The following is a 26,766-nucleotide window of genomic DNA, read 5'->3' on the forward strand; positions in this document are numbered from 1 at the left end:
CAGTATGGAACCATCCAAATATTTTCTTCCAATAAACAGAAATACTGAATCTTTCACATATGGTTTTCAGACTTCTCAGTTCATCACAAAGAAGGTTTTAACCTGAGTTCACATACACTTGTTTCCTTGTGTGTTAACTACCCCAGAAGAGCTACAAATGTAGAGGTTCATTAATACATAAATAAGCAGTAAATCAAAGACAGACAAGTTCCTGGTTTAATATTCAGGAGAAATGGGAATTATATTGGTCCAATCACATTTAGAGAATTAACCTCCTTATTCTGATTCTGTACTTCACAAGTGGCTCATGTCTTTACGTGGACAATAAACATAGAAACTGAAGAGGAATATTTATTTCTTCCAAAAGCACCAATACTTGGAAGCTTGAATGCCTTAAAGCCATAGCACTTTGTTCTCTGAAAGAGAAATGGAAATGGAAAGTTTGAAAGTCCCACCTGATCTCATTTCTAACACTGCACTCCTTTGGCTAAGGGAGTCTCCTCCACTCAATGGAAAGGTTGGCCTCTGTTACCCCACACTTCAGGCACTATTTGAAGTAGTTGAGTCCTGCCACGAGGAAAAACTTCTCCAGGAAAAGTTCAGAGTCCAGCACGGCAATGTGGGCAGCCCGGCCTATCAACGTGTTGGCGGTGTTAGGCAGAGAATGGAACACGTTGTGTCTGATCAAAGTGCAGTCCTTGGCCCCAATCAAAGGCTGGAGCAGGTTGTTGATCATTTCTGCGTAAACAGGACCTGAAAAAGAGTTGAGATAACACACCTACACACCAAAGCTCCCAGATCCTCTCTTTTCTTCCAGTATAAATGAATTACAGTCATGGTGAGAGGGAAAATGGAAGCAAGGCCAAAATAAATGTAAGAGACAGCAGTCCAGTTCAAAGATTTGCCTGGTGCCAGAGTGATGTTCATCTAATAGAGGCACTGGGCACAAGGAGGGATCTGCTGAAGCTGCTTAGCATGAGGCCTGAGACATCCTCAGCCCTTCCTCTGTCAGTGAAGAAAATGCTAGTTTTTCTTTTTGGGGAGTGGGGTTGGACTCACACTGCCTATGAATTCAAATGTGAGAGGACCTGGCAGGACACAAGTCCATTTGTGCTTCTCTGAGGATTCTAATGCAGGAAAGGCATCATGTAGAGATTGTTGAGGTGTTTATAGGGGCAGAAACAATGGCTCAGGAAATATTTACAGATAAATTATCTGATGTATTGATAAATGTACTGATCTGGCTCCTGCTAGGTCAAACATGTCCCTGAGGAACAATGACTGTAGGTGAATTGAAGAATTTCCTTTTAATTCATGTCTGAGTGGGATAGAAAGAGATGTTATTTAAGGAAGAGGTGTGAAGGGAACCATGCTGATTATTGGGTCTGTGTGACTCTTTCTGCTTCCAAATTATCTCCATTTCTAGGTAATCACATGTGTGAAATGGGGATGAAATTGCACTGAACATTATTCCTGGATGTGGTATCAAACTGAAGCCATAAAAAAATGTTATAAATGAAGAAAACTGCTAATAACAAAAGAAATACACACAGCCTGAGCTCATAGGAGGGCCTCTGGTGATGTGAGCCCTGATGTGTTTTACAAATTTTTATTACAAGACAAAATGATTTTAGATCTGTCCATTAAATTATACTACAATCATTCAAACACTATTGGAAACAAAGGGAAAACCCCCTTACTTTGGATGTGTTGAGAAAGATTCCATTATGTGTAAAAAAGGAGAGACAATACAAGTAAATCATTAGACTACAGAAAAACATTGTCAAGAGCTAGTTCTATTATCACTTAAAAAAAAATAAAATTAGAGGGAAGGGGAGGAAGCAGTAAAAAAGCTTTGATTATGACCTGATTGAAATTTGTTTTCATCAGGCAAAGAGCTTCTCAAAAAGCTTCTTTTATTGATTTCAGTAATTTCCTGTGGGAAGCAAACACTTTCTTCCTTATCAAATAAACATTTGAGTTTTCATCATGTTGATGAAAAACCCTTCTAATGTAATGACCTCAGTTGCACAGAAATGCAATTCTTCCACAGCCTTGGGAATATATAAAAGATCTTAAACATACCTGTGTGTCTGTCCTTAAGTGCATTTTTGCACATTTCTATTCTTGCTGAATGAAAAGGTACGTATCTGTCTTGGGGTGAGGCCACTAACACAACGTTTTTAAAATACTGAAGACCTGTGGCAAACATATGAAGTATAATAATCAGAATTAAGCACAATGACAAAAATTAATACAGTGTCAGCATGACTATTTCATTTTCAAAGGCTTTTGAAAATCTACAGTGCAAAATAGATGATAATTATTAAAATATGCAACACAATCATAGAAAGACTCATAACAGCTTAAACACATTTCTGTTGCTTCTGTGAACTTATTAACACTCACACAGGTTAATTTTATGTCAACAGGGAAAAGTAAGAACTGTCTGTAAAAAAAAAATACTTTTATTAAAACCTTATTCTTGAAAATAAAAACAAAACTTTTATTACAACCTTATTGTTGCAAATATTTATACCTTTTAACAGGATCAAGTTCAAAAATAACACAAAAAATTATTAAAAATGAAGTAGAGATAAGGAGAAGGAATTGCTATAATATAATACTGTTACACTGGTGTAGAGTCAGTGTTAAGGTCCATCCAGTTCCTGCATGGAGCAGTCATTTGACAAATCCACACTTCTGGTATATCAGCTAAAAACCCAAATCCTCCCTCTTCCTTGGAGTTAATGGGGCCACTGATGAGCTCCTGCTGTTTGACCTGTCTGTGTTCTCTTGAGTGCCCTTTTACCCATATTTAACAGAAAAGTGATAAAATGGACACTGATGCTGTAACCTACATGTGCAGAGAATATCCTGAACACAGAAGAGCTGTAAGTTCATCCTTCATCTTTCCCTCCCTCTTATGGGAAAGTGGTCCAGAACCAGAGCCAGGCTGGATGGGGTTTTAGCTACCTGGTCTAGTGGAAGGTCCCTGCCTGTTGCAGGGGGATCAGAACCAGATGAACTTGAAGGAACATCCATGCCTCTATGATTCCACAACTATGATTTCTAGACTTTCATGGAAAATCTGACCATCAGCACCACAGTGAAAAGTCCTGCTGGCTGCCTTTCCAAAACCTGACTCAAGGTGTTATTCATTTCCTCTTTTGCAGTCAAACCAACTGAGTTTGCAACTTTGATCTGAAGTCAAAGGTAGGAGTAGCCCCAGTGGGTGTTAGGCACCACACTGCTTTTGGCATTTCTCCTTCTGTAGGTTCTCCCCACCTCTTTTGGGAGAAGGGTGCCAGAGTAGGGACATCTCTGTATTGAATCAGTGTGCCAGCTCATACCTTCACATATGGACATATCTCCATCTTTGGATATTTTGCCTAAGCATCTACCCAGATGATTCTGACTTTACAGACAACTCTCTCCACATTTAAATTTCTACTTTCTCCATTTTCAGGGACAACACCTGTATGTATAGCTTCTTATATCTCCAGTCTACCAAGCTAACAAGAAGCAAATCACTTTGACTCACTACACATGCTTGAGAATTCACTGCTTGGGAAGTTAAAATATGAGATTTTTGTGTAGACCCAATTTCATTTTAACTCGACGGTAGTAAAGTAGTCATCAACTGTATTCTGTGGAAATAAGAACTAGGGAATCAAAGGGAAAATTCCAATAACACCAATTTACGTCAACTTCCTTTCATTGATTGAGTTATGTAGTCTTATCTGTAAGATTTAGATGTTCTATTCATATTAACATAGTCTTTGTTTCCTATTAGCAGCATACAAAAGTATGAGAAGAATTAAATATCAAGTAGTGACCTTGTCACTACATACCAGCACCAGTTTGCTCACACACAATATTAAAAGTAACTCTTAAAATAAAACAAGTACTTCAACAGAAGGATCATGCTTGCTTACTTTTCTTAAGAAAAGCCTGATTTATTTAATTTATTCATGACAGACTAAAGAACAGGAAAAGCGATTCTCTATTCAGACATAATTTTTCTAGTGTGAGGCCATACATCTCTCTCTGTAGTACAGAATTGTCAGAACAGACATGAATAAAATTTGCTCTTCATCACACAGAGTCATATTTCCTATAGACAAGAGATGTTAAACTTACAAAAAAATAATAAAAAAGGAAAAATGGTTTTCTCCTCATAGCATAAATTAAGCAATGATGGCCTGTCAAGAATGATGTTTCTTGCCTGCAGAATATAAACTTAGGTGCATGTTTACTGCATCACAAAGGTCTTATTTAATGCTAACACTTTGGCAAAGACATTATCTGATAACTTTCACAGGAAAAATGCACATATTAAATTGATATTAGTTTTTAGGCAGGGCAGCCCTTCTAAAAAGCATAGAAAGTTCATTGACAAAATGCAGATTTCATTTACTCCCTGGAGAATAGCCCAAACCAGCACAAGCCAGAGGAATAGCCCTTGGTATTTACAAAGGACATGAAGCCCTACTCACCCGTTTTTTGGCTGAGCTGATAGAGGAAACACTTGCGCAGGTCCGCGTTGTCCCTGAAGGTCAGTTGCAAAAGTGACCCTGACTTTTTCAACTTCTGCATTAGCCACAGACCTGGAGTGAAAGTTGGTGCATATTTTTACCCTTTGTAAATTGTGAAGCAGGAGAATTAAAGACGTGTGCCTACAGTAAGGATAGCACTGTAATTTAGTAGAAGCCTAGTTTGTTCTTTTGTGCCTAATCAACAGGGAGAAAAGTATAAGGGTCTCATGGGATTGAGGCAACAGTTATAAACTAAAAGAGGATACATTTAGACTACACATAAAGAAGGAATTCTTTACAATGAGAGTGGTGAGACACTGGAAGAAGTTTCCCAGAGAGGTGATAGATGTCTCATCCCTGGAAATAATCCAAGTCAGGTGGGAAAAGGCTTGGAGCAAACTGATTTGATTAAAAAGTTCTCTGTTCATGGCAGGGGTGGAACTAAGTGATTTTTAATGTCCCTTCCAATCCAAACTATTCTATGATTCTGTGGTTGTCTCACGGTAATAGGAAAACAGTCAGGAAGACTGAAATGTGGGACATTCCATTTCCATAATAATGTCTCTTTTTCAGCTGTGAAGATGCCTCTCTTTATTTGCAGAAGAGAAGAAGTGGGAGACTAAGTGGAAACAAATTCATCTCCCACTGCTGCACAGCCCTGAACTTTCCAGGGAACAATATGATGGGCCTTGTAGATACTGAAATTGTAATTTTTTCTGTTTGGGTTCAAAGTCTTTAGCAAATATTTCCCAGAACTTCAAGGTACAAGTGATGCCACAATAAATTCCTACCTCCACTTGTTGCCCTCTCATGCACTCTGCCACGGACCAGTCAAAGCTTTCCCATCAACTCTTACCTGTGCTAACCAAAGTGCTGTTGTTGTAGAGGGTTCCCAGGTGAGGCCCAGAGAGGGACAGGAAGGTGTGTAACTTGTTGAGGTAATAGCGAAACCTGGGCCGAGTTAGTACAGATCGAATGATGACATTACCAAGGGAATGTCCAATAAAACTGTTGGGAAAGAAAAAATTACATTAATACAAAACCCACCTGTGTTTTTTTAAATAAATGTAAGGATGGCACAAATGGATCTGGAGGGAGGACTCCGTCAGGACTTTCAGTAAGATCCTTTAGTTATCATTTAATGTTTTTTCAGCTGACAAGATTCTCTTCCATAAGAATCTTTCTCTTTCATTCTCATTTATAAGAATGTAAAAATTAATCTCACTGATTCAATGGCTTTTGACACAAAGCACTTTAGGATTTCACTGGATGTTGCTCATGTAACTCAAACAGTTACACACTATTTGCTATCTTAAAGCTTACCTTATTCGGGATATGGAGAGGTTGTACAACTGGATATGCTGAATAATTTCATCCAGTAATCGGTCTGTCATTGTATCAAAATCAGCAAAAGTATCAGTCTGTTGAAAAATTACATTATTCATGAATTAAAATATATTACACTTATTGCAGACTGATATTCTTCTCAAGGTCAAATGCATGCAGAAATGTAACAACCAGTGTAAATTTTCTTTATAGATGCTCAAGGGGGAAGAAGGGAGATTTTTCTCAATCCCCAGGTCCTCTTTTAAATTGAAGTTCTCCTTTGAGAGAAGTTGCTGAGTGATTCCAGAATCATAAGCATGATGCTAAAGCAGCCTGACTTGACACTGGTGAGAACTGCTAATGCTCAGCTGCTCTAGATACCAGGCTCTGCACATGGAAGAAAAGCTTTTGCCATTTAGGATTCAACAGATTACTGCAATAAAGTACTTTACAGGATTATACATTGACATGAGGGTTATGCTGATGCTAAGGATGTCATCACAAAATTATTTGGCCATCTTAATCAAACTCTGTGTGTTTGTTATTCAACAGTCATCAGTAAGAGAATGAGTGCTTGAGACAGACGAATAATTTGTTGTTTGCAACAGTACTGCCAGTTGTGAGACAATAAAACAAGCAATATATTACCAGTCTATACAATTACAGGCAGATCTTATTCAGAACTTTGTAATTTGGCAATCCAGCAGGAATCTAAATCAAACTCGTAACTAATGAGATGCCACAAAACAATCATCAAATGTTGGAACAGCTATTCAGAGCAAAGATATGAGTAATTAATGCTTTTGAAACATATCAGTAATTAATGCTTTTGTGACACAACTCATCTTGCTAATTGCAGCTCTTGCACAGGAAAACATGACGATATTCACTTTGCAACACAGACTTAAAATAAATGTTCTCATAAACTAAAAACGTCCAGTAACCTTCTGCCTTTTTGTTTTGTCTGCATTGATAATTAGTGATTTCCTCCTTGGCTCGTTATCCCAAACCTTTCAGGTTGTTTAAAAGTGCAAGAATATCAGCCTGAATGTTAATCATAAACAAAACATGTCAAGCGTCATATTTCACCTGATTATATCTCCATCCTTTACTATCATTTCAGCCTGATTGAGCTTGTCAAATGCATCACAAATGAATGCCTAAAAAAGTGATTTGAATTTTCCTCTATAAGGCAAACCAGATAAATGACTGATTTCTTGGGTCATTTTCAGTGTGGTTCTCAGAGAAAGGAAAAGTAGCGATGAGATGCTTTACAACAATAAAACAGCCATCAAGCCACCCAGTTTCCACTTCCAGTGCTGTGAGAACTTCCCCACCTTTCCAGACAATAATATCTCTAAATAGCTTCCATTATCGACTCTGGATAATGTTAAATACAGATGGTGTAAGATGTTTCATTCTCTGAAAATATTCTCTTCTCTTGGAAGAGGCCTTGATAGAAGTATGAAGTGGTCTCCTGACTATTTTCACCTTGCTTACATTCACTGTCCAGATCTGCTGCTGACAGAGCTTTTGAACAAAGAAGGTTAGAAAGTTTTAACTCAGGTTTCTCATGTAGTCATAAATCAGAATAATGTTTCTGACTGCACAATGGAAATCCTTATCTTGTGCATAAAGTTAGGCCTCTGGTCATAAACATGGCTCCACTGCCAAGAGGAGCACAGGATTAATTTCTGTTTCTCTGCCTAGACCAGCAATCAATTTTTTCTGGAAGACATTTCTTTATCATTCAAGGAAATAAATCCCACAAACACTGCAACAGGAGAAACAATGGCTGATGCAGCAAAGGGACCTGACAACACCTGCTGGATATTCCACATCCTCCAGAGAATTTAGCATCACTAAACTTGCTGTGTTCTGTTGGTGCTGTTTTGCAGAGGCAACAGGCTGCCAAGTTTGCAAACTGGCAGGATAAATCCATTTTCTTTCTCTAAGGTCTAGTCCTATTACTGCTAACGTCATTGCCTTTGACTTTAATGCCAGGAATATTTTCCAATAGGTTTGAACGCCCTATCAAAATAGACAGGAATAGAAGCAGGCTTTGTACTAAATAATATATACAACTCCCTGAATTCCCCAGTGCTTTTGTTTCACTCAGCTGGTGAAAAGGCTTTTGCTGAAGGCACTATTTCAGCAATTGAAAGGAAGATGGAAATTAGCTCTGTACTACCTGATTTCTTTCAGACATTAGGAAGTCCAGTTTTCCACCAGGAAGTCCCAGTTCTATAAAAGTCTTTACCAGCCGCAGATCTGCACTGTTACCTAGGAAAAAATGGTACTTCATAAGATGCAATGCAACAGAAAAATAACCAATAGAGAGTCAATTCAACACAACAACCTTGATACCACGGAGCTCTTGCAAAATGCTGCTAAGAACATTATCACACCTCAGGATCAGGCATTGAAACAGTGAGAGAACAGGAATTCCCACAGCCTGCCCCAGCTGGGCTGGGACCTGCTGCTCTGGGAGACTGTATAAATGATGGGTAAGGAAGGGCAAAGATCTGGTCCAGAATAAATCTGTCCTCTCTTTGCTGAACAGCAGAGGTAAGACAAAAAGATAAAAAGCTAAGGTGAGACCCCTGGGACACCTCGATACCTGTGCTGGGCTCTAGGGCTGTACCTTCAGATGCAGAGTGGCCCATCTCATGTATTCACAATTAGAGGTGGTGCTGAAATACTATCAATGAAATACTCCTAATATTTTGAGAGATACTTCATTCTGTACTAGGAAATTCCAAAGCTTTCTGAAATATTTTGTTGGTGAAGAAGGTACCACTACCTCAGGAGAAAGGCATTCCTGATACTGAGATATTCAACAGCAAACAGTCCTGGCTCAAACAAGTGTCTGGTTTTTTTTTGGTTTGGTTTTTTTGAGATTCCAGAGCCTCTACCACTTCTTCTCTGTAGTTTCAGTGTTAACATCTCACCTTTCTTATTGATATCAGTAATTTTTCAAGAGAAAGTTCACATTCAACATAACTGTTTCCTGCCTAGAAAGCATATACTTAAAAAATCCCAAGACCTGCTTCCTCTGCAGTGAAGAATGATTTTTATTCTCTCACTTGATAAAGTCAGCCATATCTAATCTATAACAGTGTTTTGGGGGTTTACACAACATTTCCCTCCTGAGGACATATTGCAAAACAACCAAGCATCTGTGGAAAGACAAGGAGTTACTGCAGTGCACTCTTCCTGTACATGGGAGGACTGATGTGCTTTGGTGTAGATTGCTGTTTAAAAACAAAAAACAAAACCAAAAAACCAAAAACCAAAAACAGATAGCAGGACTCCATATATTAGCAACCATACTTAATATTCCTGTAGATTCTTTATTACAATGGACTGGATAGCATAATAAAGAATAAATACTTATCTAAAACAAATACTTAGACCATTCTATTATACTTGCTGAACATCTGTCCTTTTTTTGTAATTTACACTAAAATGACTTACAAACAGCAATTCTTCCTGGCCTTACCATCCAATCCATGGACACAGACAACCAGGTGAATTCCATCTTCCAAATTTTCTTCCTCTTCCTCTGGTGGAAAATATGGGATATCAGAAGCTAGTACAGATAAGTCACTGTACAGAAATCCTTCAATCTTCATTTCTTTTTTAAATTTTTCTTTGGCCTGATAAAAACTGGAGAATACATTAATTAATCACAATAGAACTGGGTGGTCAGGAACAAACCTTCAAACTAGAAATGAGGAGGCTTGTCTTTGCAAGAAATTATATTTTCAACTTTCAAGTAGAGACCTGTATGCACTGCCTTATCTATTAGGACTGACAGAAGTCAGAATGAAGGGAATAAACTCTGTTTCTCTGTAATTTGTCACCATACAGGGAAGAACTAAAGTGCATTAGCAACTCACTTATGCCAGAGGAATGAAAGAGTAGCAAAAAATAATTTTCTGGTAGCTCATAAAATGTGACTGAGGTACAGAATTAGTACTTTTATCTTTTAACAATATCAATGGCTTTATAGGTACTGAAATGCAAAATATATAATTTTGCTACCATCAGATGCACTTATAGTTCTCCCTCTTCCTCAAGCTAGAGTTAAGGGATGCACTTCATGTGGTAGATACTTTGGGGTTTATTTGATTTTGGATTCTTTTGTAAACATTTAGCAGCATTTAGAAGAACATCTCAAAGCTGACAGAATTAGCATAACACCTTTCCTACTAAAGCTCTAAAATTTGACACTCAAATTCACCCTGAAGCATTCTGCTGGCTGAAGATGCCAAATTCTTCAGTGGCTTTTTGACTCAATAAAACGTATCTAGATAGTTTAGGAATTAATAATCACAATGTAAGTGCAAAATTAAGCAGAAAACTGGGTCAGACAAGCTTCGGAGATTTAAAGCTTGGGGATTTCTTAAGGCAACTTGATATAATCATAGAATCATTAAGATTAGAAGACTTCTAAGATACTCAAGTCCAATGGTGAGCAATTACATCAGCCCAAATAATTGTAAGGGACACAATAATGAAAAAATAGCTTTTGGGCCATGAATTTGGAAGCCTTGGATTTATGTGCATTAATGCATGCTCAAATGTTCTGTTTCACAAAGAAAAAAAATTCTGTGCTTAGATTTGTCAGGAGTTAAGCATGGTGTATAAAACTCCAGGATACTTTAAAACGAATAAAAATGAAGTGTTGGGTTGAAAATGAATGTACATGCAGACAGCCAACATTTTGGGCAGCTGAATGGGTTGAGAAATTTCAGTGCTATTGTTTTTCATCAGCACAGAGGAGGCATCAAACTATATTGGAAAAATATAAGTGCTACTGTGCCAATCTGTGAAATGGGCCCCTGTGACACTTTTACATTGGGCAATGAAGCAAGAAACAAAAATAATGCCTCTTCTCCATCTATCCATGGTTTCAATTCTCCCATTTTTCCAGTTTGAGAAGGTGAAGTTGAGACCTATCAGCCAATCTGAATTCCTCACTTCATAGCTTAGCTACTGAGTGCAATTATAAAGGAGAAGAGTAAAACAGTCTGAGGCACTGCCACAGTGAACTATCTTGGATCAATACTCTGGTATGGGTAACCCTGATTTCAGGAAGGAGGGTCAGCTCTCAATGATTATTTAGATTCCTAAATCCCACTGCTTGTCATGAGAATTAAGGACCTAATGTCTTTGGCAATCTTAGTTTCTGTATGTTTTCTTCCTTCCTGTCTATTCAGATTATTTACTCTATATGAACCCTTCATCTGTTTGGATTGTTTATACTGGAATTCCTCAGGCAACTGTCTTAAATCCAAGCTTCCTGTATGCCTAGTACATTAAGGTCCTGAACTGTGTCAGGGTCTCTTGGCATTACAGCTACATTAATGAAGTAATTAGTCATCCTTACTTCAGCATCCTTTCGTTGGTCTCTTCATCCATCTCATCTGAATTAGAACAGACAACTCCAAACGAGCCCAGCGGCTGGCGCGTGATGGGGAACGCAGCCTGCTTTGCCGAGGAGCCCGCCATGGCAGGGGTCTCTTTGGGCACGGAAGAAAAGGGAAGACAGGTGGCTGTGCAAGAGATGGACAGGTTAACCACATCAGCAGCCTTTCTGCTTTCCAGGGCTACTCCCTCTGTCGTGGCCAAAGGAAACCCGGTGCCGTTCGCTACAAGTTTATTCTCTTGGCTGCAGGGCTCCTGAGGACGTTCAGCCTGGTGGGACCCTGCCGCAGGGTCTGCTGAGGCAGGACAGTCATTGAGCTCAATTTCTTGCAGCCCCTGCATTTCTGCATTCACTGCTGGGCTCTCCTCAGCAAGAGAGCTGCCACATTCTCCTCGCAGTGAGCCAAATTCAGTGGAGGTGTCTGAAGGAGCTGTAAGAGGGTAGCAAAAATCTGGTACCACCTTTATGCTTTGTGAAAAACTTTCCTCTCCTGAAATTCTACTATTGGAAGAGCCCTGTTGTGTTTTTAAACTGTCCAGCTTAAGTTTATCCTTTGGATCCTCAATGCATGTATCAACCTTATCTATATTTTTGTCCAAGTAATTACAAGCCCTTGGTGTTTTTAAGCTGCACTCACCATTGCTCTCCAGTGACAGGCACTCAGAGACATTATCTTGGAGCTGCTTCGGACAAGTGGGTTGTCTTGTATTTTCCAAAGTACAGCAAGTCTCTGGAAAACCTTTCTCCTCCTCCCCTTGTAACTCAGTGTTACTGCTACTGTGTTTGAGGAGAGGCTTGGGATGTCTTCTGTGTTGTATTTGTCCACTTTCAGTGGTCATTTGACACTCAGAAAAGTCTATGATTATTTTCCCATCTTTATCCTCTGTCTCCATGTAGCTTCTTAAGTTTTGATCTGAATCTCCTGAAGTGGCTTCACCGTGTTTTGATATATCCACCTCCTCCGTGGGCTCTTCTGGGCTACTGATCTGAGGAGCAGAGACAGATTTTGTCAGTTTGGTAAGCTCCACTTCCCTCTCCTCTTCCTCAAAGGGCAAAGAGCTGATGGATGTGAGCGATGCTTGGATACCACTGGGCAAGCTGGTGTTGCTTTCCGTATGGCCACCCTCCAGGGAGTTTCGGTGGATGGCGTGCCTCCGGACCAAGTGGTGCAGGATCTCCCGGTCACTGGGCAGCTCCAGGGCCCGGCTACGAGCATCAGACCACGCCACCGAGCTTGGTTCACTTTCAATGCCTGAATCAGATATTATAGAGGAAGATCTTTTTATGGCCCCTGACATCAGGGTAAATTCTTCACTCTCCTCGATTCGTTGATCCTTTGTGACTGATTTCACCTCACAGCTGTGTGAAGGCAAAACTTTCAAAACGTGGAGATAAGCCTTGTTATCTGCATCCTCTGGTTTTCCAAGACTGGTCAATTCATTCAGTGCAATCTCAGATGAAGTGACATTAGTTTCAGGATGACCAAATTCATCTAGATTGTGCATTTCAGTCCTGTCTTCCAAGCCATCAGTTCCACATGCTCCACACTCGTACTGAGCACTGACAATTAGCATGGGCTCACTTTTGTGAGAGTCCTTATTGCTGGGTTCCATGTCTCCACAGATAACATCCGCCCCAAGTCTATTATCTTTTAATAAAACTTCCTCGGATGTTTTAAAGTCTTCTGACATGTGTTCTGTATTGCCTGGCTCTGAGTCAGAAATAGTTTCCTCTCTTGAAACAAAAATATTTTCAGGTTTCCTTTGGCCTTCTTTGTTTATTGTACATACCTGAGATGTGGAGTGCTGGTTTAAACCCTTAGCAGCAGCTTCAGTACTGCTGTGTAGGCATGAGGGATTCCTGTTTATCCTGTCTGTGTGTATTAGTGGGGTATCTTTCCCAAAATCTCCTTTCATTACTGCAGTGGCATCATCTGATGCACAGTCTTCATTTTCCAGTTTTACATCTGTTTGAGTATTTGCAGGAACCTCAAAATCTGGGAAAACTTCCAAATTCTGATCTGAAAAAAGAAAGAGAAAAAGAAAGACAGAAAGACAGGAAGACAGAAAGAAAAAAAAAAAGACAGAAAGAAAGAAAGAAAGATAGTAGTATTACTTTGAAGAGCACAACAAATCACCCATCTCAAATAAATGGAAGACTTTGAAAAGGGATTTTAAAGTCTAAAATATTATTGTATAATTTTATATTAGAAAAATTATACATGATTAAAGGCATATTACAAATGCACATGCCAGAGTGCATTTAACTAAAATTACACTCACTGAAGAGTTATAGTTAGGTCAAAGAGGACAATATTAATAAAATACACTTTCCTCAGTATAACTGTACCTATGCTGCTAGTTTTTAGAGCATAGCTAAACAAAAAATTGATACTTCTTTGTATTCCTGGTGTCATTCAACATTGTTCATGGTATAGGTCTTACTTTGAATCAGTTTAATACTCAGTTTAATAATTTAAATACCTTTAATGAGCATTATTTAGGCATTAGAATAACAATTACTGCAATTTAGGCAGTAGAATAACAGTGGAAGAGTGAAGATTTTGTATCACAGGCTATATTCACTTGACAATGGACACCTATAGTATTAACACATATTGCTTCCTTGGTAATAAAGGTTGAGTGAAAAGAAAAACGGTAATAAGGGCTATGAGGTTGTACTAAATAACTCTGGAACTAAATAATTTCTTAATTAAAAATTTGATTTGGGCACTCAAAGAGCAAAATATTTTTTTGGAAGGCAATGCTACCTTTCAGGGGAGTGTGGGGATTTACACTGAAATTGTGGGGTTTTGTTCTGACATTTCTTACCACTAGATGTCATAGTAGGGATATCAGTCTAGTGTTTTTTCTTTGAACTAATACTGCAGTAAAAATACAAAATATCTGATTTTCTTCCTACATTTTTCCTCCATCTCATTTTTTTTTTTCTAAAAAAAACCAACAACTTAATTTAAAGATGATAAATGTGAAGGAAATACTCTGTTGTTAGGGAAAACACAAAAATTCAGCTGTATTACTTAGGGAGTCACACTCTTTTCCGAGTTCATATGCCCAGGGGATTTGAGATCACTTATCCTGAGCTGGGGAAGTACCTCCCTCAGCTCAAGCTGTGTCATGGAGCTGTGCCCTGTGGTGTTTCACTCACCTTTGCAAGGCATGTCTGTGTACCTATCCTCAAAGATAACTGGGAGCGTGTTCCAGTCCCCATCGATGTCCAGGCATTCCGCTGGCAGCGGGGGCATGCTGGTGAAATAATCCGAGTTACGAATTTCTGTAGAAATCTGTGCGTGGCTCTGGATCCTGCCAGCAAAGTACAAAACAAATTGAGTACTTGAGCAGCTACTGTGCTGCTTCTCCATTACTCCTGCAAGCCCAGATATGCAGGCAGAGGACGGAGTCAATGTGTTTAAAGGGGAGCAGTATTGCATGATGGGGTGTACCCAGAACTCTTAGAAGGTTTCCATCTCTTAGTTAGAGATATCTACATCTTGAACAATCCCTTCCTGAAAAATCTCAGTGTTTTTGAAATAATTCCAGATCCCACTGCCACAGGCTCCTGTTATCTGCCGTAACCCATCGCTGTCTTCCCACGGGTCTCGGCTGCTGGCTGGGACTGGATCCCTCAGCTGGTCTCTGGTCAGGAAATGAGGCCTGTCACTCTGGCTGTGGTCAGGGTTTCAAAACCCAGATGCAGGAAACAATAATAAAAAATTTTTTTAGAGCAGTGTAGGGAGGAAGAAAGCCACGGGGGATGCATGGCAAGTCCTCTGTCTCACTTGTATCAGACCTCAGAGCACCCACAGAGAAGTATCACACACGTGTGAATCTGGAAGTGCTAAGGCACATTACTCAGCCACTGTCTCTTGAAGGAGTCACAGAATCATAGAATGGTTTGGGTTGAAAGAGCCTTCAAGGTTTTTTAGTTCTCTCCCCCTTGACATGGGTAGGGACACCTTCCACCAGACCAGGTTGCCCAGCTTGGCCTTGAACTCTTCCAGGGATGGACCAGCCACAAAGTTTCTGACCAACCCATTCCAGTGCCCCACCACCTTCACAATAAAGATTTTCTTTCTAATACCTAATATAAACCTACTTTATTTCAGTTAGAAGCCATTCCCCCTTGTCTTGTCACTACAAGTCCTTGTAAATAGTCCCTCTCTGGCTTTTTTGTAGCCCCCATCTGTCTCCATCATTTAGGCCACTCAAAATGCTACCTGGCTCTCCTCAGTGAATGTGAAATTAAACCAGCAGATGAATATGTGTTCAGCTATAATAAATACAATATATTTTTACTTCTGATGAGCTTTTCTATTTAAGCATCTGTCTTGAAAAATGGGAAAAACATGAAATACAGAGAGAAAGGCAAAAATATTTTCGATGGTCAGCTGAAAGCAAATCTGTTCTTCATTTTAAAGCTGTTATCCCTTATCTGATTTCTACCTACCCTTGTGAAAAAGATAAATAATAGATATTAAAGTGAGCAGGGAGAAATATTTTTGTCTGTAAAATCTAAGGAGGGTGTGTGACCTCCTAGAGGCCTCCTCCCTGTGCCACACCCAGCCTGCTGGGAATGGTGTGTCCTCTTCTGCCTAAGCAGTCAAATGCTGTCAGGTACATTGGTGCACAGCTTCACACACACCCACAACAGCATGGGAGGCAAAAACAGCTCCTGTCTGGTAGGAAGGAAAAACAAAACGGGGGACAAATCTTACAGCTCATGGCACACTGAGCACTGATCTCAGCTGCTGACAGTGTGAACCCAATTAATCCCTACTACCACTCACAATATCAATAATACTCTGACAGCCAAGACTCTGTTTTACCAACTACATCATCTAGGAAATACAGGAAGAAAACCTGACTCTGCCACATGGCCTCTATAGACTAAATTTTTTACACAGACCAATTAATTGATCTTTTAATTTTTTTTGGTTTTTTTTGTTTTGTTTTTTTTTTATTTACCCTTCTTGATAACCACTGAGAAAAACATTATGTTTACCTGCAGGAAATGGGCTACTTTTGTGACTGCCTGGAGAAATAGAAGCACTTCATGCAATTAGGCTTTCCCCTGTGTGGGGTTATGTTTGTTTGAATGGGGCCATAAGTGTGTGTATCCTCACCCCAGGATCTTGACATGGGCTTTTCCTTGTACACAGCTACACAGCTCCCTAAAATCCTGACATGGGAGAACAAAATGAACACAGCTGGGACCCTGCAGCTATGGTGCTGCTCTAATTTGGCAGAACAAGGCACCCTTGTACAACCCATCCACTAATGAAGTCAGGGCCCTTTCCATCAACTCTGAATCAGCCTTAATGTCCCCAATGACAGCTCTGAGAAAAGCAATTTTGTCCTCTGCACTAGGTCAGAAGCAAATGTCTCACTTAAAAATCATCATTGTGACAGGACCTGATGTCATGGCCTTTCAGCCCCTTCTGAAAGATGGGTTTCACACTGGTAATGTTGTGGTCTGCCCATGGTGACAAATAGTCTGGATAACCTTGATTACTCAGAAATTCAAATCTGAGCATCCTTCTTTGAATTCTGCCTTCAGGGGTCAGGTCCTGAGTATCATCCAAATCCTCCACTTGGCTTCATGGGCTAAAATCAAAGGCAGGATTTGCCCTGGCATAGCTTTAAGACTGGCTCCTTACACTTCACAGTTTGGTTACAAGCAGGAATTTTCCAGCAGAAGGAAATACTTACTTTGGAACAGTCTATGGTAAAAACCAAATTTGTAAATATTAAGATTTGTTGCTTTTCAACAGGTATTTCTGACTGAAATTACCAATGCCAGATCTAGGGCACTTCATTTAGGAAGTTAATTGATGAATGGTAAATATATATATGTATATATATATGTGTGTGTATCTTGAAATGAATTATTTCTGGGGTCTGCCTGATCAGTCACTTACTTTTGAAACTCATGTCAATAGGTTTACAATATGGTTTACAATATGGAGTTAAGACAGAGCCAATGACCTCTTTCAGACCAAATTCCTTCATACCTTGCAGAAAAAGATCTCCTTCTTGACTGCAAAATATTTTAAAGTAAATTTTCAGTCACTCCAGAGACAGAGGAATATTAATGGGTTACTTACAGGCCTTCCTGGAACATGAGCACAGCAGGTTTCTGGTGCTCAGTGTAGAAGAAGGCTTCTGAGAATCTTCTCACCTGAGAGAGACACACACAAATTAAACCTAAGATCTGCTGAAAGGTGACACGTGCCATCCATCTAAGAACACAGCATTGACAGGAAGAGATTCCTTAGTGTTGACACTATAAAAGAGTTCGATACTGCTTCATTTTCCTAGTCCTGCGCAAAGTAGCTCTTGTTGTTGCATATTTTGCTGTGAGGTAAGAAGACTTTGACAATAAATCAAAGTTTGCTTATCTGGATCTTCTGAATACTTTCTAAAAGCTGTCAAATTTACCATTTCCCCCTGTATTATTAAAGTTGAAAAGATTTATTCCTTTCCCTCTGTGCAAAAGAAGTAGTGGACTGACTTACTAAATTAGAACAATTCATAATTGATCATCTCGTCTATGAGAATATCCACAGTGACTCTCAAACTACCACAACAGCAAAGGAAGTCTTACATATCAGTCCAGAGGAGAATGAGCCCTATCACAGTAGAAAAACACCTGTCTATGTCATGATACTTACAAACTGAGAGCTCTTCAAATCCCTTCATGGACATTAGATCTGTTCAGTGTTGGATAATCAATTACAAAAGAGCCATGGATATGAAGTGGCTGGCAATGCACAGAGTGTGAAATAAGCTATAAAAAATTCAGTGCTGTTATCTGCCCTGTAATAAACTTTTAGTTTAAATGGATCAAGCATAATATGCAATCAAATGTACTGAGCTGTTAAACTGCAGCCCATACATTCCTAATAATAATTGTAAAAGTGACCTCTGTTACAGGGACAGAAAATGGCAGAGAAAAGCATATGTCAGAGCATCTCAGCATCTCCCTAAATCCTGGCTGTGCTTTAGCAAATGGCCTTACTGAACAAAGGATGAGCATCCCTTCAAAAAGACTGTCTCTTAACAGTAGGACTTCTCATTTAGGGCTCTGAAACCCTGAAAAAGTATAATTGCACACAGTTTATATGGGGAGGAACAGGAGCATACAAAGTTATGTAATTTGACAAAGGTCAGGACAGTTGACATCGATTAAGGATGGAACAAACCAGAGGCTGAGATTGCTGGAGCTGGGAGCACACAAAGTTGGGTTCTTTGACTGAAAGCCACCAGAGAAAGCCACCTCAGAGTCAAGGGAGACCTCATCAGACTAAACAGGGGAGTTTCAGCATCAGGCACTCAGCCACCTCTTCCTGAATTTTATGCTCCATTTTTGCAAACTCTGGGGGAGACTCGTTCTGGTCACTGTGACCTCCACTGACTTTGACAGGAGCAGAAATGAGCTGAGGTGCCAACACCTACACTGCACACTCCTAATGCATGCACAGTGAATCCTGCCCTTTCCTCTACTGTCCCTGCTCTAATGATTAGATCAGACTGAGTTCAGCTCAGGTGATGTGCTGGTGTCTGCTCAATAACCAAGAACGTCCTGATGAAAGACAGAACACTTGCTGAACTAATCACATAAGCAGATCTGACAACATTCGCTCAAATGACAAGTGGTTTTGTGCCTTCTTTATTACCAAGTACAAGTAGCAATTTCAACATCGACAATATTAATAATTTGTTGTGTGCACTTCGTTGTGAGAAAGGCAAATAGCTATATATATGACAGTGAAGAAAACAAATCCATATTCCTTATGGTAGTTTTGTGAAACCAGTTGAGATAAAATTGTAATTTTTTTTATTTGCCACTGTGATATTTGGGTTTTTTAAAACAAGTGTTTATGACAAGTACAGGTGACATATAATCCCCGCCCACCCACCTCCCGTTCTATGTCTGATCCTGGTGTTCAAAGTTACTCATTTTCTGTAAGATCCTGGATCACACAAACTAAATCATCTTCATTCCAAAAACTTGAATATGTGATTTCAAATCCTCTGCTTCGCCTCTTCTCCCCCTCCTGTTCAACTCTTGTTGTGCTCACCCCATTTCATATAAATAGTCATAGAGGGGGAATTGGATTGGAAATATACATCCAATAAATCTCTAATGTTTATCAGGAGGTAACCATTACTGAACATCCTTTTAGCTTCTTAAGATTACCCTTAGCATGTGATGTTCCTGAGTCAGATAAGCTGTGACTTCTGGATGGAGCGTTGCCACCTCTAGGAACTGGGTCCACAGGGCCAGGAGGTGAGAGCAAAGCCAGGCGAGGTCCTTGCTTATCTGTTCTGCCATCTTCTCTGGATTGCTCATCAGCTGAAGGATAGAAAGGAAATTATGACATCAAGAATGTTATGAAAAAAAATAACTTCATACATCATATTAAGTCCTTTTAGGAACAACAGCACCAAGAAAAAATTATTTTGATTTAAAAATATTATTACTAAAGCTGCCATTTTCAATTATTTTACCCCAAATAAAGTTGGTGAGATTTTTTTTTCCCACTTTGAAATCACATATTTTAGTTCAAATGGTCTCAGCTAAACAATTAGAGAGCAAGAAGCGGGAACAAATAATTTTTTGCAGACACTTTACTGCAGGTGTAGTAACTGGGTGGGGGGAAAAATCAAAGCATGTGGGCTCCAAATTATCCACCAGATGGTGCTGGATGCTCTGAAATAATAAACCATGGCCAGACTTTTAGCAAAAGGCACCCTCTCATCCATGTCACTTTAGAATACAAAGGGGTGATTGAGGGGGAACTGAACAAGAAGCCTCAAACCAAAACATTTTGTCCTCAACACATGATGAAAACAGACATCCCAGAGTGTGCTGTTGCCCATGTCCCACACTAGAACATGCTGGGTCTTGGTGTGCTCTCCAGCTCTGTGCTAAAGCTCTGTGAGAAAGCAAAGCCTCTGCACAAGAAATGTCCTCATTTCACAATTTCATAGAATCATAGAATCATAGAATGGGTTGGGCTAAAGATCTTCTTCCAACTCCCCTGCCACGGGCAGGGACACCTTCCACTATCCCAGGTTACTCAGAGCCCCATCCAACCTGTCTTTAAACACTTCCAGGAATGGGGCATCCACAGCTTCTCTGGGTGACCTGTGCCTGTGTCTCACCACTCCCACAATAAAGGATTTCTACCTTATATCTACTCTAGACCTGCCCTCTGTCAGTTTAGCACCATTCCCACTTGTCCTAGCACTATGTACCATTGTAAAACATCCCTCTCCAGCTATCCTGTAGACTCTTTAGGTACTGGAAGGTGTTAAATGCTCTCCCTGGAGTCTTCTCCAGGCTGAACGAACCCACCTCACAACTTGTTAATTTCTTTAATGAGAGACAGACATTGCATTTTACCTCCATGTTAGTCACTGTGTCTGCTTTTTGATTAGGGCTGCACTGTAGCTGAAAACCTGCTTATTTTTCACATTTTATTATGCAGGTAGTTTTCAGCTTGGTGACACTAAGCCATGATTAAAAACAAATTGTCTGTGTGTGAGAGAAGCAGAGAAAATTTGTGTGTGGATAGAACAGATATTGTCACTGAGTTTACACTGCTTGGATGCTATTTCATTTTAATGACTTAACTGAAATGGCACAAACTCCAGCACCCATTCTGGTGTGGGAAAAATCCGGGGGGTACTGGGAAACAAAAGATCCTGCTCAAAAATTTATCTTTGCAGAGTCAGGGCACAATTTACTTTATGGCATCCAATTTTATATGCTGTATGTCAGTGTTAATTTTTTATTTGTTAAGTCAGTAAGCTGTTTCTTACATCATGAACTGAAATCTCAGTCGTCAAGCAAGATGCATTATTAATGCAAGACATTTTAGGAATAGGTGTGTGATGTCTATTTGTCCAATTTACTGGTTATTAAATGTTTGAGTTTGTCAGGGAGGGAGGGAGGAAGGGAGGAAGGAGTATTTCTAACTGTGGGAGTCTTACTGCACTGAAAATTAGTCCAAAGAAGACTCTAGACTATATTGTCTGTCCTATATCCTTAAAACTTCTAAATCTAGTAGAGATGAGCCCAATAAGTTATGCTTCTCTAAATCAATTTTATGTGAAATCAGATTTCCTTCAAAGTATCCAAGTCAGGACCTAAAACTAATAAATTTGTCATCTGAAACAGTTTTAAAACCATGGCTGACAAACATTAGCTCACAATTTGTAGCAGGAATGTAAATGGACTTCTCATTTGGTTTGGACTCATCTTCCCTCCATTAATTGTTACCAGATTCACTTCCTCAGGGAAGTGGTGGAATCACCAACCCTGGAATTGCTCAAAAATGAGTATGTGGCACATTGTTTATATGGTTTACTGGAGATGGTGCTATTGGGTCAAAGGATGGACATGATGGTCTTGGAAGTCTTTTCCAAACCTAATGATTCTATGATCCTATGATAAATAAAACATGTAAAATCTCCGATTTTTCAGTGATCAGCTGGCACTTGCATTTCTTCCTAGCACTCTTGATGACTTGTCTTTGTCTCACTTGAAATAAACTTGGCAGAAGCAAATTCAAGAGAGTAGTTTGTTCTCTGGTAATTCTGTGCCAAAATCACTTTTTTGCTCCCATGATCCTCCAAACACATTTAGGTATTTTTATTTGAAAATATATGGTTGTACAACCTGCCAAAATACCTTTTCTTCTGTTAGCAGAAGAGTTATAATTGAAACCTACCCCAAATAATTTTTTTTGTCATCCTGATACTTGGGGTAGGCTCAATGAAGGAAGCTAGAATAATCCAGCTGGTGGCTTGTTAAAAGTGGCAGGAACACCTTATAAGCAACTAATCAAAGTTATGCAAAATTGTTGGTGGAAGAGAAACAGTAAACAAACTTTCTGATGGCACCAAATTCCCTTTTTTCGTGCTCTAATGTATTGCTGGGCTGTCACAGTGCACTTGAAAAACAGACTTGAAAAACCTATTGGCAGGTTCTGATGAAGGAAATACCTGCAGCTCCATACAAAGCTGGGAGAATGTCTCTTCCACAGATAGCTCCTCTGGGGAAAAAAACACAAAGACAGACATCAGGGTTGAGAACAGTGAATGTGAAATATTCATTTTTTGCTGTTTATTCATAAGATAAATTGGTCATTTGGGTACCAATCTTGGTATTCTTCCTGACAGACAAGTTTCTGTTTGCATGTGGGCACTCTGCAACCCACTTTGTACTCCTGCAGGTGCAACTTCTGCTTATGCAACCTGGACCACTAAACCAGTAGAAAATGTTGGTTTTTTGGTGACAAAGACAACAGGATTTGACTCTTTGTTGATTCCCTTTTACTAGAAGTTTGATTTTTTTTAGCCTTTGGTATTTATGGCCAAGTGTAGAACTGAATAAAGAGTCTGAGCAAACGATGTGCAAGGAATGGTTGTCTCCAGTGTGCTACAGAGAACTGTGTATCCACATCAAATTCCTGAATAGTAAAATATTGGGCATCTCTCTACTGCCTTGTGAAGTTGGAATTACCTCCCCACTGCAAGCAGCAGTGTTTTGATGCAATCCTGAAAGAATCCAGCACAGGGACACTGCTTCAAATACACCACAAACTATCAGGAAAAGGAGGACATCAATCAACCCCCAGACTTCAGCAGCTTGATTTTACAATGTGGAACTTTCTAATGGTGTCGTAAAGAAACAAAGCAGGAACAAAGCAGAACTCACAGACCAATCCCCGCCTCAATCCCCAAATGTCTCTTCTCAGATAGCACTAATAAATGGGAAAGGGCAGACTAAGATGGGTCGTGCCTTGAAAAGACTCAATCTGAGCTGGTAAAATGTGGGAAATAACCATTCCCAATTTAATGTCTAAAGTAAGATACTTTATTTTTAAATATACTACTCATGAAGCTAGGAAAAAAAAAATAATTAAGGAAGTGTGCAGAGATCTATATTCTTGGATTTATCTTAACCTTCTGTAAAAACCTATGAGATTAACATGACCATTATAGATTTTACAACTGAATGAGCCATTTACATTCTTCCCCTGGTCAGTGGACAAATGTGGCAAGTGCAAGGTGCAGTTTATGCCATCCCAAATTAGAAAGAACTGCCTGTGTCAGATAACATATTTTTAATTGGGCATGTTTCACCCCAAAGAATGTAAGGAGACAGACATAAAAAATTTGATTTATATTCATCTTAATGCATGAATCTTACACCCCATAATTTTACCAACTTTCGCAACTGGTGTCAGAAGATCAGCCTTAAAACCAAATCTTTCGTAGTTTTGCAGACTGTGAATAAAATGATGCAAATAACACTCTGCTCAAGAGGCTAAAAAGGGTATTTGCATTTTGCAAATTTTCATGTGTTACAAGAAGTACATTTGCAAATGAATTGCCTGCTTCAGTACCAGTGTTCATTTCAAAACCAGGAAAATGGTGTTTAGAACATAAATGTGTGCTCTGGGCTGGTCCTGGTGTTGTGGTCACTCATCCATGCACAGCTCTGCCATCTCACAACCTATACCCCTGTCTGGGTGAGCCACAAACCCTCTGTTATCTATTCCTGATAACCAAGATCCATGAAGCAGTTTTGTTGCGTGTTGTGTTCTGTCTGGGAACTCATAAACTGCAAGTTAAAATGCTGTTTTGTTACTGTTTTTTTTTCTCTTGTGGCTGGATTGACACACTGTTACCTAACTATGAATTTTAGACTATATTTAAGGGATATATATGTTGGGAAACAAGAGATGAAGTGGAAAATAGGATCCTTTAAGTCCACAAGTGTGTGAAGCATAATGCATTGTGTTTGATGGCTCTTATATATGAGGACTTTACTGGAAAATTTTATTCCCTTTTTAAACATCCTGGGCAATGCACTTGATCCTCCTAATGCAATTATCTCTGCAACATAACAAAACTGGTAACTTCAAAACCTGTACACCACAGAAATACAAAGACACAAAAACACAGATGTGAAATTATGAGGCACATTCCTTGAATTCAAAGAAACAGGTGAGACAGCAGGATTTGAATGAGATGAATGAGTCTCATTTTCATAGGACCTCATGCTGTCATTACAAAGATGACTAAACACAAATTCCAGAAGTCCATCCTGTAAATCCAGCCAGCCAGCACCTGCATGTTACATCTAAGAGGCCTGAGCAGCCAAAAAAACCTTCTGCCAAAAAAACCCCAGAAAATCTACTAAACAATTGAATTAGGAAGAAAATCAGAATAATTTTGAAAAGCAAGTTGCAATTGACAGTGGAGAAATATATTGTGAGTTATAAAGAAGGGAGTATAATTTAAACCCACTTGTATCACCTTTCAGATTTTTCTTTCCAATTATAAAAAAATGTTTGCTCAAAAGAAAAACAAATATGTTATATCTTCCCAAGGTTTCATTGCCATTCAGAACTGGAAGTTACACTTTTCAAAATGCAGCTGAGGCAAAAAATCACCAAAAGGCAAATATTCTGAGAAATGTATCAAAATATTTTATCCATCTACACATCAGGCCAAAACCTATTAAAGGATTCACATAATCTGAAGAGTCAGTCATCTTTAACAGCAAAACTAAACACTTATCCCAAAACACATGAAAATCCTTTAAAGTCTCTGAGCAGACCAAGAATTTTAGTACTAAAGTATGTGTTTAAAAATGCAGCAGTGTAAAATATTCAGTGATTTCAAACACCTTTTCACTTACCCAACTTCAGCTGTGGCAAATCAGGAATCTCATTCATTATGAGGGTGTAGTAGGTGTGAAGACCCCTTTGAGCATTCAGGAGCAGAAGACAGAGATCCTTATGCCACTTGTATGCATGCTGCATGCAGTTTTCAGATGGGACATAAAAGCTGCCCTGTGTAGCAAAAGTATCAAGAAAATAAAGTAGGGAAATTAAAATTCATGGTCTCCATTTGTGTGACAGGTTTCCACAAAAACCCAGTTGTGGACAGCCACTCATCTCTTTTTACAAAAGTATATAGTGATAGGACAAGGGGTAATGGCTTTAAACTAAAAAAAAAAGTGTAGGTTTAGACAGGATATTAGGAACAAAATTCTTTACTGTGAGGATGGTGAGGCCCTGGCACAGGTTTTCCAGAGAAGCTGTGGCTGCCCCATCCCTGGGGGTGTTCAGTGCCAGGCTGGATGGGATTTGGAGTGACCTGGTCTAGTGGAAGGTGTCTCTGCCCATGGCAGGGCATTTGAACTAGGTGATATTTCAGGCCCCTTCTAGCCCAAGCCATTCCATGATTCTTCAATTCTAATCAAGCAGATGGAAGCAAAGAGAGATTTTAACCATCCCAACCTCCCAGCCACCCAATTAGCTAGATGTGTAATCCAAGAGTATCTCATTCAATATATTCATTTTGCACAAACCATAACAAAACTATTAGGTCTCAGCAAGAATGTCATATGAAAAGACCCTCAGACCAAACAGTCCAACAGAGAATTCTACCTCTGTCCAGCCCACACTGTGGAGCCAATATCTCTGCCCAGAGCAAAGAGTCCTGTGTGAAATACACCCTCTCTGCTGGAGGAGGAGGGGTGGAAGGAACTATAAAGATGTCTACATTCACTTTCCTTATTGCCTTCTGCAAAGGTTTTAGCTTGATGGTACCATGGGGTGCAGTTATCTGTATCAGTGAATAAATGCAGATGGCATTGTTATCCCATCAACAAATATGAGCCACTCTGTACTCCAGGGTCACTGTCTGTGTTAGAATATCTCTTGTGGGAGAATGTAATTGGACATATCACAGCATGTTTACCAATATTTCCCAAACAACACTTTTATACTTAGAGTGTAAGCTGAGTTTCCATTAGGGCATCATAAATCAGAAGTTTTCCCTTCTGTCAAAAGATGCTTGCATAAATTACTGATATCTGAAATTTGAACTGCTTAGGTTTAAAATGAAACTACTTATTAATCCCTGGGTTTGTGAAACATGGATAATTTACAAATTAATCCACTGCTTATCACTACTGGGGTAAGAAAGAATTCCTACAGGCCAGCCAGGTGCTGGCTGCCTTCTTGGACAGTCCCAAAATCTGCACATCTCCAGGAGCAATAGAGAAGAACCAACCACATTCCAGCATATCTCCTGTGATTTTTTTTTTCCTTTTAGTTCCCTAAAACCTGTATTTGACAAATCTTGGCCTGAGCCAGGATGTTTCCCTCAGCTTCCCATGCAAATCTTTAAAGAGTTAACAGGGATTCTGTGGTAGGCACAAAAGGAACTCCTCTCTAGGCCTGCAGAGAAGCAGCTGATGATAATTGACAGAGTTGGCTCTTCTTCTAAGGTTTCAGAATCTCCAGCCTCAGCACAATATTTTTTACTCCCACCATGGCCAAAACAAAAAAGGGAGCATAAAGAAACGCTGCTCAGAACAATAGAAAATTTGAAGTGGATTGATGTACAATGTCACAAT

The 26,766-nt window shown here is 39.4% G+C and overlaps 1 protein-coding gene across 1 annotated transcript in view; it reads right to left on the reverse strand.

The window, feature by feature from the left end:
- Positions 1 to 547: 547 nt before the first annotated feature.
- Positions 548 to 26,766, reverse strand: part of FAM135B (family with sequence similarity 135 member B) — a 122,313-nt gene continuing 96,094 nt past the window's right edge. The window contains exons 7-19 of the mRNA XM_058832484.1: positions 25,039 to 25,192; positions 22,332 to 22,381; positions 19,519 to 19,674; positions 17,423 to 17,496; positions 14,467 to 14,621; positions 11,260 to 13,318; positions 9,367 to 9,533; positions 8,056 to 8,147; positions 5,862 to 5,959; positions 5,395 to 5,546; positions 4,500 to 4,610; positions 2,086 to 2,199; positions 548 to 753 (exon numbers count right to left, since the gene is read on the reverse strand). Coding sequence (XP_058688467.1) covers positions 548 to 753; positions 2,086 to 2,199; positions 4,500 to 4,610; positions 5,395 to 5,546; positions 5,862 to 5,959; positions 8,056 to 8,147; positions 9,367 to 9,533; positions 11,260 to 13,318; positions 14,467 to 14,621; positions 17,423 to 17,496; positions 19,519 to 19,674; positions 22,332 to 22,381; positions 25,039 to 25,192 — 3,588 coding nt within the window. The remainder of the gene's footprint in view (positions 754 to 2,085; positions 2,200 to 4,499; positions 4,611 to 5,394; positions 5,547 to 5,861; positions 5,960 to 8,055; positions 8,148 to 9,366; positions 9,534 to 11,259; positions 13,319 to 14,466; positions 14,622 to 17,422; positions 17,497 to 19,518; positions 19,675 to 22,331; positions 22,382 to 25,038; positions 25,193 to 26,766) is intronic.

Source organism: Poecile atricapillus, chromosome 2 (genome assembly GCF_030490865.1).
Source record: "Poecile atricapillus isolate bPoeAtr1 chromosome 2, bPoeAtr1.hap1, whole genome shotgun sequence".
Classification (NCBI taxonomy): domain Eukaryota; kingdom Metazoa; phylum Chordata; class Aves; order Passeriformes; family Paridae; genus Poecile; species Poecile atricapillus.